Source organism: Ictidomys tridecemlineatus, chromosome 6 (genome assembly GCF_052094955.1).
Source record: "Ictidomys tridecemlineatus isolate mIctTri1 chromosome 6, mIctTri1.hap1, whole genome shotgun sequence".
NCBI classification, from domain to species: Eukaryota; Metazoa; Chordata; class Mammalia; order Rodentia; family Sciuridae; genus Ictidomys; species Ictidomys tridecemlineatus.
The window spans coordinates 122,431,994-122,444,245 of NC_135482.1; the positions used below are offsets into that span (position 1 = coordinate 122,431,994).

At 36.5% G+C, this 12,252-nt stretch overlaps 1 protein-coding gene across 1 annotated transcript in view; it reads left to right on the forward strand.

Moving 5' to 3' along the window:
* The window catches only part of Xpo4 (exportin 4), a 114,880-nt gene continuing 102,628 nt past the window's right edge, over positions 1 to 12,252 (forward strand). Inside the window, exon 1 of the mRNA XM_005338615.5 lies at positions 1 to 360. Coding sequence (XP_005338672.1) covers positions 292 to 360 — 69 coding nt within the window. The 5' untranslated portion in view covers positions 1 to 291. The remainder of the gene's footprint in view (positions 361 to 12,252) is intronic.

Consider the following 12,252-nt stretch of genomic DNA (forward strand, 5'->3'; position numbering starts at 1 on the left):
TCAGAGCCGAGTGGGACGTGCGGCCGTCGCGGTCTGGGCGGATAGCCCGGTCTCGCCCGGCGCCGGCTGCAGCCGCCTTCACGGTAGCGCGGCGGCCTGGCTCACACTCGTCTCCTCTTGGCCGCCCAGTACCCGGCGGCACTGTTAGCCCCGCCGAGGCCGCGACGCCGGCGTCGACCGCGGCTGCGACGGCCTCGGGAGCGCGTGAGGCTCCGGGGTCGTGGCGGCGATTGGCCGGTCGCGGCGCCCGCTCCCATAATGCAGCGCATGGCGCGTCATTGAAGAGAGACCATGATGGCGGCGGCGCTGGGGCCCCCAGAAGTGATCGCTCAGCTGGAGAACGCGGCCAAAGTTCTGATGGTGAGGACGCTGCCCCCACGGGACCCCGGGATCCACGGGCCGCCGGCTGGCTCTGCTACGTCAGGCCTTGCCGCCCGCTGGGCCAGCGACCGGGAAGGGCCTCCGGGGAGCTTTGGAAGCGGAGGAGGAGGTGGCGGTGGCGTGGCGCAGGAGTCTCCATCCTACTTTCCTCCTGCCTTGGTCCCCGTTTTCTAATACTGTCCCCATTTCTTGGCTGTCTAGCTCCTTAGCAGGACATTGGAACGTAGTGATATTAGAAGGTTTCCTGTGCTACGGGCTTCACTTTACACGGTGCCTGGCAGACAGGTTCTTAGAGCAAGGAGCTGGCAGGGAGGTCGAGAAAATTTGTGGGTCAGTGTGCGCGCCGCGGGAGAAGTCGGTGCCGGGAGGGAAGGGATGGCACTGTCCAGGTGCTGTTAGCAACCCTTGTTCCCTTCTTGCTTTTGGGTCTTCTAGTACTTTCCGTGATGTGCAGCCAGCCACCTTTGGGGTAACCGCGCCCGGCAGCACGTGGAAAGACCGGCTGGAGGGAGGGACCGGAATCTTTGGGACCAAGGTCATTGGGGCAAAACTTGGTCCAGTACCGAGCTCCTTCTGGGTCCCTCATTCGGAGAATTGAGTCTTTGGTACTCTTTAACTTCGTTCTTATGCTACAATAAATAGTTTGATGAGGTTATTTACTCAGGGAGTTTAAGAAGCCATTCAGGGAGTAGAAGTAAGGATAAACTACATTCAGTCATTCAGTAAACTTTTATGTTTGCTGGCCCAGCTTTGTTTTTGTAAATTAAGGCACGTTTGTAGTTTTTTGAACGGTAGATGCTTATTTGGTTACTTGAATTGGTTCAAACGTTCAAATAATTGAATGCAGCCAGACTTAATTTCTTTTTTTTCCTTTTGGTTCGATGATAAGGTTATGTGATAAATGAAACTACAAACCATGCTAGTATGGTTTGTAGTTTCATTTATCAAGTTTTGTTTCTATACACACCACTAGATATTTTAGCTTCTTAAGAAATTGACAAGTGTAATAAAAGGAGGATTTACTTGCTTCTTTATGAGTCAAGATAATGTATGGTTTTGCTACAAAGCTGGTTAGATAACATTCCCAAATTCTTGATAAACTAGCTAGTTTCTCCCCTTTAATACAAAGTTCTTAAAGTCCCTGACATATAGGTCTTATTGAAATTTTCCTGTGAGTTAGTGGCCCTATTTTCATTAGAGTATGGAAGGAGTATATGACCCAGACAAACAACAGTACTTTTTTACTTAAATGGATAAAATCAGTGTTCATCATTGGCCTTTTATAATCTGTGTTAGTACTTACCAGTACCTTTCCTGGTAAGGCTGGTTTTTTATAAGCTATGAAGGGTAGGTAAGAAAATGATAGTAAGTACTATTTAATGAATCCAAGATATTGAACTTGATGCTTTACATACTTTACCTATTTGATGAGTCCTTCTTCAGCTTTAAGGAGCCAGGGTTATATGACTACTAGGTGACTGAATTAGGTCTTGAACTCAGGTCTGACTCTAAAGCCGGATTTTCTCTCCTTCCACTCTACCCCACTACCTCTCATATGTTATATAGATACCTGTTTACATGCTTTTTATTATTTAAGAGAAGAGTTTTGGAAAAAAGTTATTAAAAATAGAAAATTACTATTTTGGAATTACATCCTTACTTCCTCAATGTAAAGGTTATATTCAAATTTATTATTATTAATAGCTATCATTTATTGAGTGCATTCTCAGTAACTCTGAGCTATAGATATTATTACTCTCATTTTCAATTTGTAGACTAAGGAACTCAAACATGTAGGTGCTAAGTAATTTACATGGAAAATGTAAGATTGAGGATTCACACTCAGGTTTGTCTGTTACTAGCCTGTCGTTCTTAACCTACAGGATAGTAGAACTAGACAGGATATAAATTAATGCATTTAGGGATGGTTAAAATTATTATTGATCCTTCGATTATTAAGCATTAAAATATATAACTAAAAATGATGATTCTAGCATCTATCCATCTATGTGTCTGAGTTGACTTTTTTTGGTGGGTACCAGGGATTGAACTGGGGGGGGGGAGCTTCGACCACTGAGCCACATCCCCAGCCCTATTTTATATTTAGAGATAGAGACTTCTTGAGTTTCTTAGTGCCTTGCTTTGATGAGCTGGCCTTGAACTCAAGACCCTCCCATCTCAGCTTCCCGAACCTCTGGGATTTTAGGCATGTACCACTGTGCCTGGCTGTGAGTTGACTTTTTTATATAGTAAATTGCTATACTTAAGCTGTTAATAAGATTTCAGATTCAAGATAATTAGTAATATATTTTGTTACTAATATATTATTTGCATACTTCTTCCATTAGGTTATCCATATAGTTCTTTTATGAACTTAGTAGAATTATAGTGCATAGAACAATCTAAAGAGAACTTTTAGCGCAAAGTCTTTGAGAGTTCAGGATGGATATCAAAGGAAATTGTAAGCAAAATTTTTGGTGCAAACACTTTTAGTATTAGGGTCTATAGATTTATTAACTTCTCTTAGATACTAAGGATTCTGGAAAATAAGATTCTCTAAGCCTTCTCTCTTTTATTCTATAGATGGGGGAAACTAGGGTTCAAAGAGGTAAAAGTGATTTGTCCAAGGTAGTTCACAGATCAAATTAATGATGGGCTGCTCTAGAGCTCTGATCATTATGACTTCCATTTCAGAACTTTTTTTCCCCCCCTCTAATGCCAGGGATCAAACCCTAGGCCATGCACATGTTGTACTGACTAAATTATATCCTGGCTCCAGAACTCCTTTTTTTAAATTAATTTTTTTATTACAGCATTATAATTATGCATAGTATTCAGGTTCATTTTGACAAAATCTGTACCTGGAAGGAATTTGAATTCAGTCCCCATCCTTCCCTCACCTTTTCTCCCCTCCTCCCCATCTCCCTTTATTCTCCCTTCCCTATTTCTCTAAACTTCCTTTGTTCTACATATACATAAAGGTGAAATCCCTTTGGTACCTTATATATTAATATAACATGACTTTGTTAAATGTATCCCGTTTTTCTTCCCCTTTTCCTTCCTTCCTTCCTTCCTTCCTCACTTTCATTGTCCTACTCTCCTGATCTTCCCTGCTTTATGATATTCAATCCCCTCCCCAACTGCCTTCTTTCCATTGTTTTGCTCTAGCTTCCACATATGAGAGAAAAACATTATACCCCTGATTTTCTGAGTCTGGCTTATTTCACTTAGCATGATTTTCTCTATTTCCATTCATTTGCTGGTAGATACCATTATTTCATTCTTCATGGCTGAGCAAAACTCCATTGTGTGCATGTCTATGTGTATATATGTATATACTATATATTTCCACATTTTCTTAATCCATTCATCTGTTGATGGGCATCTGGGTTGATTCCATAATTTGGCCATTGTGAATTGTGCTGCTATGAACATTGAAGTGGCTGTATATTGCTCTAGTATGCTGATTTTAGACCTTTTGGATAAATACCCAGGAGCAGGAGAGCTGGGTTGTATGGTGATTCCATTCCTAGTCTTTTTAGGAATCACCACACTGCTTTCTAGAGTGGTTGCACTAATTTTCAGTCCCACCAGTAGTGTAAGAGTACACCTTTTCCTTCACATGCTCATCAGCATTTTTTTTTATTATTTGTAAGAATTCTTTTTTTAATCTTTTAATTTTTTATTCACATATCTTCTCAAAGCCAACATATTATAATAACATGAACATTACAGTTTATTGTTTGATGAGAGATTTCTAAATGTAGTGCATTTATATCCAGTTCTACCGAGGTTATTGGATAAAGTGCCAAATATGAAGTACTATGTTGGACCTGTCAGGTAAAAAAGATATTTTTATAGATCTCAGCATAAAGCAGGATTTTTCTCCCCAAAGGTATAGTAATCAGAGAGTTTTAAAATTTTTTTGTAGATACTTGTAACTACTGCTTCATCTTTCGATTCAAAGCAGTGAGATTGCTTTCTGCAAAATACATTTAAAGGTGAACAAACTAAAATGAGGAAGGACTGTTGTTGTAAATTAGTCACAGTATGCAAGTAAAATTCTTTTGAAAACATTGTGCCCAAGTAACATTGTTTAAATAGGGTCTTTTCCAAAAATAATCTGATGGTTTTGCTTAAAAAACCTAATCCTACATTTTTTAGATGACTTTAGATAATTATCAGAGTAAATAAAGCTAACCACTCATTCTGTACTCTATGTGGTAAGAATCTTCCTGACTACTATGAATTTAGCAGGTTATGTAAAATGTAAACCTAAAAATTTGGTGATATAGCTGCATATTATGTAATTACAAGTTTTAGCAGTAATGCCCAAATTCATTTTTTAAAGGATCTTAACAATTCACAGATACATAGAATAAAAAGTCTCCTTCATTTCCTCATGTGCCCCTCCCAGTTATCAGTTTTAATACATATAAATGTATTATGTAACTTTTCTTCTTTTTAACATTTAAGCAAAATATACTATAAACATTGTTCCTGATTTAAAAAAAAAAAGAAACTTAAGAGATACCTTTCTGAACAAGTACATAATTCAAACTATGAGGAAGGGTACATAGGAAGAAGTAAAAGTTCTGTAAGCTCCCATTCCCACTTTTCCCAGGGATGATTTTCTTGGTGTCTATATAGGAAATCTCTAATTGTATAAAAGCATACATATATAAATCTTTAAAATGTATCTTTTTGAAAATGAGATTGTGTAATCTATAAATTTGTTTCCATTTTCTTGATTGGGAGTCGGTATAAAATGTAGGATGCATTTTGATTTCAGAGAAAAGCATAATCAAAGTTTTAGTATTATTACAGTATTAATACCACATTCATTTAAACCTTGAGTCTAAAGAGTGCTTTATTTCCTTTTTTCCTTGAATTTCCTTGGTTTTGTTCCCACATCCCTTAGGTTGTTTATAGTTGTTCTTAGTGGTTATATATATAAGTGATAATATGAGACAGTTTAGAACATACATGTTAATTGATATATTTTATAATTTTATTTGTCTTAAAGCAAGAATGAGTTTAGTAAGTCTAGGCAAGAGGGATTCATGACTGATCTTTCTACTTTTTTCCTCTTTGTGGTGCTCAGAATCAAACCTAGGGTCTCATGAGCTATATATGCCAGCCATTCCTAGTTTTTATTGTATTGGAATTTGGTTAATATCTTTGAAAGTATCTGCAGATATGTAGGGATATATTCAAATTCTTATTTGATTCTCACATCAATTCTGTAAACAGGATGGTGAGATAGTCTTAAATTTTGTACATGAGAAAACTTTGAGCTTCAGAGATAGTAATTTGCCTGTGAACTTAAAACCAGTCTGGATCTGGAATTCAATCTCTGACCATTCATTCTATATCCCCCACGTTTTTTTTTTTTAGTATGTATATCTTAGGCACTGTGCTGTGTATGCTGACAGATGGGAGAAAGACCACCTTTTCAATGATTGAAAAAGTAGTGCTAATTGGGAGAGAAAGGCACAAATATTAGGAGTTGTTGGGTGGCAATATTAGAAGTACTATGTAGTAGTGTTCTGTGAGAATAAAGATGATGAACATCTATCCCAGACTGCGGTGGGGATCTAGAAAGGGCCTCTTGGAACAGGTGATCCTTAACTTGAGTCTTGAAGACAAATTGTAGTTTTTTAGTTGGATATAGGATATCCTAGGTGAAGGGATATGTATTATTAAGGCCCAAGAGAATATAACTTTTTTAGGAGATATTTGAGCATCCATTTAATGGATATTTCCTGAGCCCCTCTTATGTATAAGGTACATTGCTTCAATTTTTTATAATCATTAATTCATATTTCATAATATCAAACTTTTTTTGTGTGTGTGGTACTAGGCTTGAATCTAAGGGTGCTCTACCACTGAGATACATCCTTTTTATATTTTTTATTTTGAGGCTAGAGTCTTATTAAGTTGCCTAGACTGGCCTCAAAACTTGCTATCCTTCTGCCTTGTCCTTCTGAGTCACTGAGATTGCAGGTGTGTACCACCATGCCTGGCAATATTAAACATAATAGATTTATATTTTACTTTTATTGAAAAAATACATTATACTGAGTAGCGATTTTTATTTATTTTACTCCATGGTGTGGCACTACATATTAGAAAATGTATACTAGCAATTCTTTTTGTCAGTCACAATCTTTCTTCCCTTCTTATCTTTCTTTTAGTTGGGAGGAAAAAAAAACTGGACTAATTAATTAGAAAATATATCTGGAAGAGTAATTATATAAGAATTACTAAGTTTTTTTTTTTTTTTTGTACCAAGGATTGAACCCAGGGGAGCTTAACCACTGAGCCACATCCCCAACCCTTTTATTTTTTATTTTGAGACAGGGTCTTACTAAGTTGTTTGGGCCACAGTAAGTTGATGAGACTTGCTTTGAATTTGCCATCCTCCTGCCTCAGCCGCCTAAGATGCTAGGATTACATGCACCCAAAAATGTTTTTAAAACCAAAAAATGAAGTACATTTTTAAATGAGTACAAAAGTGACAATAATTGAAACATTGTAGCATTGACATGGAAAAGAATAGAAAGTTGGAATAGAATAGGCCAGAAACAGTTAAGAATAAAAAGGTATTTCAGGTTGTAAAGGTATGAGGAAACAGACACTGTTAGTAGAAGTATAAAATGTGACAATCTTAGAAGATAGTTTCATAGTATGTTCTAAAAGCCTTAAAAATAAATGCTTTGACCCCAGCTGTATCACTTCTAGCCATTTATTCAGCCTGTACAAATACTTTTATATATACAAAGAATGCTTCCTGTACTATGCTGTAGTGAAGACTAAAACAATGTAAATGTCTAGTTATAAGAAAATGGTTTAATAAACTATGATATTCTATATAATGGAATTTCATGGAACTCTTGAAAATATGATACACCTATTAATATGTGATAGGTTTTTTATTTTTATATTTTATTTCATTTTTTAAAAAATATTTTTGTTTAGTTGTAGATGGACACAATGCCTTTATTTATTTATGTGGTGCTGAGGATTGAACCTAGTGTCTCTTCTGTGTTAGGCAAGCTCTCTGCTACTGAGCCACAACCCTAGCCCCTTATTTAATTAAATTTTTTTTTTTTTTTTTTTTGTGGTACTGGGAATTGAACCCAGGGGTACTTTACCACTGAGTTACATCTTCAGCCCTATATATTTGATTTTTTTGGTGGGGGGTACAGGGGATTGAATTCAGGGGCACTCAGCCACTGAGCCACATCCCCTGCCTATTTTGTATTTTATTTAGAGACAGGATTGCTCTCGATGTTGCTGTGGCTGGCTTTGAACTCATGATCCTTCTGCCTCAGCCTCCTGAGTATGTGGAATTACCGGTATATACCATTGCTCCAGGTGGTAGGTTTTTTAAATGGCAAGACTTGATGTACATGGAAAGATGTTCAAAATTAAAAGGTAGGGCTGAGGATGTGGCTCAAGCGGTCGCACGTTCGCCTGGCATGCGTGCAGCCTGGGTTCTACTGAGCTATCCCCAGCCCTTTTAATTTTTTATGTTGAGAAAGTCTCATTAATTTGCTCAGACTGGTCTCCATCTTTGTTTTGCTCCTGCCTTAGCCTCCCAAGTAGCTGGGATTACAGATGTGTACCCAGCCATTCTTAAAGATTTCAGTATATAGCTTCCGATTCTGTTTTTGTGTGTACAGATATACATAGTCATTTCTTTTTTTTAGAAAACAAAAATAGGATCATATATAATGGATACATCATTTTAGTAAAGTTGAATGTTGCATGTAATTAGAAAAATCTATGACTGTTTTCTTAAAGGTCTTATTATTTTATGTTTAATTTTTGCAAACATGGAATTTATTTTCCCTGTCATAAAAATTGTATATATGTGGTTACCATGTGATTTTTTTTTTTTTTTTTTTTTGGTAGTACCTGGGAATAGACCTAAGGTCTTCGCACATATTAGGCAAGCACACTACCACTGAGCTACCTCCACAGCCTTTTTAAAAAAAAAATTATTTTGAGATGTCACTAAATTGCCAAGACTGACATCCAACTTTCAATTCTGCTTTCAGCCTCCTGAGTAGCTAGGATTACAAGCTATGCCTAACAGTCTATATAATGTTTTTATGCATGTGTATAATATGTAATGTTAATACTAGGGTCTGTAATTATTTTTATCTTAAAGAAAATTTGAAAGTGTGCCATGGTTCAGACTGAATTAAGACTACATTTATGGCTTCCTAATTATCAATGATTTCTTTGATCATTGCTAGGTATGACTTCACAAATAAAAGGGAAAATATCTTGAGTAACAAAGAATGAATATAGAAACTAATACACTTTTGTTTTAGAGAAGAGAGATTTACTGTATTTACTTGTAATCATGGGGAAAATTAGGTCAACTATTGAGTGACAGAATATTTTACAGTAGGGGCTTTCAAAGTTTAGAATGTGCATAGTTGGTCTGAGGTTGACAGATTCTTTTGTCTTACCTATAAAGGTCTGATTTAGTAGTCATGTTTTATTCCATTTCCTTAATTTAGTGGCTTTCTTAGTAGGTCTGAAAGCTCAGCATAGTTATTGGCCCCTAAGGCTGGAACTACTTACTGTCTTTGTTTTATAGCCAGCCCTGGCTACATAATTTGCAAGGTCCGGCGTAGTTCAAAAACCAGTGGAAAAGTGCCATTAAAATTGTAAAATATAAAGCATTTATTTCCTTTAGAAAGTATTTTACTCATAATAAGGATATAGTGATTTGTGAGTAACAATAAATTTATAACTTTCAAACATTTTGGTAACAATTTTATATAATTCTAATAATACTTTTATGTGCTATCTTGATTGGTCATGCAGTTTTTCTGCAGCTTGTTTTTTCTGTAAATTCATTTTATTAGGTTTTCAATGTTTTTACTTTTAACAAATTCATTTTTAGTGTAATTGAGAGTGACATCAATTGCTGTTGCTAAATAGTAAGAAACATTTTATAACTAGGTTAGCCTATGCTAACCTACATGTGTATGTATGTGTATATGTATGGGTATATATCTCCACAACCAAAGATAGAAAGTAAATTCTTTTCATATATATTTGGAGCATGTAAAAAAATATGATTCCCAAGTTTTGGTTTTGAGAAGGATCTTTTCACTAATGCATTTGTTGCTGGAGCTGTTATATTTATAGGTTATAATAGGATAATTTTCTAATTATTTTGAAATATTTAGCACATTTAAAGCTGATGATTCTTGCAGAATTTTTTTTCTAAGAAGGTTTAATTACATAAAATTAGCTTTATGTAAATTTGCATTTAATTACATGAAATTTTATAGAATATTAAGATTTTTTCTGGTGATTCTTATTAATACAGGTCAAATAAAAAAATCAAAAGTAGTTTCACAATTTGTACATAATTAAATGCTTGTTTATTATTATTATTATTATTATTATTATTATTAATAGTAGTAGTAGTACCCAGGGGCTGCTTTAGACTGAGCCATATGCCCAGCCCCCCCTTTAAAAATATTTTTAGTTGTAGATGGACACAAAAACCTTTATTTTTATTTATTTATTTTTATGTGGTGCTGAGGATCAAACCCAGTGCTTCACATGTGCCAGGCAGGTGCTCTACCACTGAGCTACAGCCCCAGCCCAGCCCTGCCCCTTTTATTTTTTATTTTCAGACAAGATCTCACTAAGTTGTTCAGGCTCTCACTAAGTTGCTGAGGCTACAACTAAGTTGCTTTTTGTTAATATTTTTTTAGTTGTCAATGGACCTTTATTTTACTTATTTGTATAAGTTGCTGAGAATCGAACTCAGGGCCTCACAAAAGCTAGGCAAGCATTCTACCATTAAGTTGCTTTTGATCTTCCTGCCTCAGCCTTCCAAGTTGCTGGGATCACAGGCATTTACAGTCACCCTCATCTTGCTGCTGTATTTTCAATGATACAATAAATAATTCTAAAATTGTGTTCTTCATTAGTAATTGGGCTCACTCAAAGCTTTATATTAAAATAGCTTTCTTTTCTTTGAGTGTGACAATCTTTAAACCTAATTTTTGTTTCTAAGCTTGTAGATATTTGCTTTGTTGTAGCAGATTTAAAAGCCACAAATTCGGGCTGGGGTTGTGGCTCAGAGGTAGAGCGCTCACCTACCATGTGTGAGGCACTGGGTTCAATCCCCAGCACCAATAAAAATAATATGAAGATATTGTGTTCACCTATAACTAAAAAAATAAACATAAAAAATAAAATAAAAGCCACAGATTCTAAAATCTATGACAGATTTTAATAACTTCCTGAAGTGCTTTATTGCAGTGTCCATGTGCCCACTTTTGTTCGTTTGTTATTTCGTTTTTGCAGTGCTGGAGAAGGAACCCAGGAACTTCCATGTACTAGGCAGGCAGTCTACCACTGAGCTATGCTCCTTCCTAGCCCTTGTTCTGGAGTTTACTGACCAAGTTTACTGCCTGAGTACAGCAGTTCCTGTTCAGGTGCAGGTGCTCAGGCTGCAGAGTTACATTTGTGTAACTGCCTTGGGGGCAGGTTCTGGGGATGGACCATCAGGCTGTGTCCATTGTCTCCCCCAGCCCCCTTATTATTGCCAGTCTACATGTAGGTCTCAACCCAGGTACCTGGGGCAGGGGGAACTTGTGGTGCTCCAAGGTTGCTCTAAGGCCTGTTTGTGCTTGGCTGGCTACCAGCTTGTCTTTACTAATGAAACATCTGTTCCATTGTCCCATTGGTTTTCACTTACAAAACAGATTTGAAGATAACAATTATTAAGAATTTCAGGCTTATGACCACAACACATCAAATTAAGCATGTGGTACTTTTGAGAATGGGGCCCTGTTCAATTGCACAGGTCAGATATCCATAAAGCTGACCTTAAGCTCTAGCATACTGGGCTTCTGTGTGTTTTCATTGTTCTTCATTCTTTCAGAACCTTATATTTATGTATTCCATTAGCTTAAAATACTTTTCTCCTGCCTTTGATGCCTTGAATCTCAGTGGAACTGTTTGGTCTACATTGTTGTTTGGTAACACCATTTGCTTTGGTAACATTTATTACACCTACAGTTTTACGCTATATGACTATGTGACTGACTTTTCCCAATAAATCAAAAGCTCTTTGAATGTAGGTATTCAACTTTTATTTATTGTTGATTCTTTGTTGTTCCACAGCATCTAGCATATTTTTGGAACATCATGGGCATGTGATAATTATTTTGAAATATATAGCACATTTAAACCTGACAATTGTAAAATATAAAGCATTTCCTTTTGAAATTGTTTAACTCGGGGCTGGGGATGTGGCTCAAGCAGTAGCGCGCTCGCCTGGCATGCGTGCGGCCCGGGTTCGATCCTCAGCACCACATACAAACAACGATGTTGTGTCTGCCGATAACTAAAAAATAAAATATTAAAAATTCTCTCTCTCTCTCTCCCCCCCTCTATCACTCTCTCTTTAAAAAAAAAGAAATTATTTAACTCATAATAGGGATATAGTGATTTATGAGTAACAATAAATTTATAAGTTGCAAACTTATAAATTTGTGTGCTGAAATATATAAATTCCTGTGGGGGGAAGGCATAAAGTATAGTGCTAGGTCCAGAGATAAATTACTCAGGTTTGAACTGAGATTTTACTACTTACTGTTTGCTTTTTGGGAGGTTTTTTTTTTTTTTAATAAGTTATTACCTTTCCAGTTTCTTGGAACTCCTTTCCAATTAGTTTGTCTCTGAATCAGCCACTCCAGCTTTCTTTCAGTCCTTTCCATTCTTGTCCTCTATCCTACCACAGGGCCTTTCATATACTATTATATACTATTGTCTTATTCACAAGTTTTTTTTTTTGTTTGTTTGTTTTTTTGGTGGTGCTAG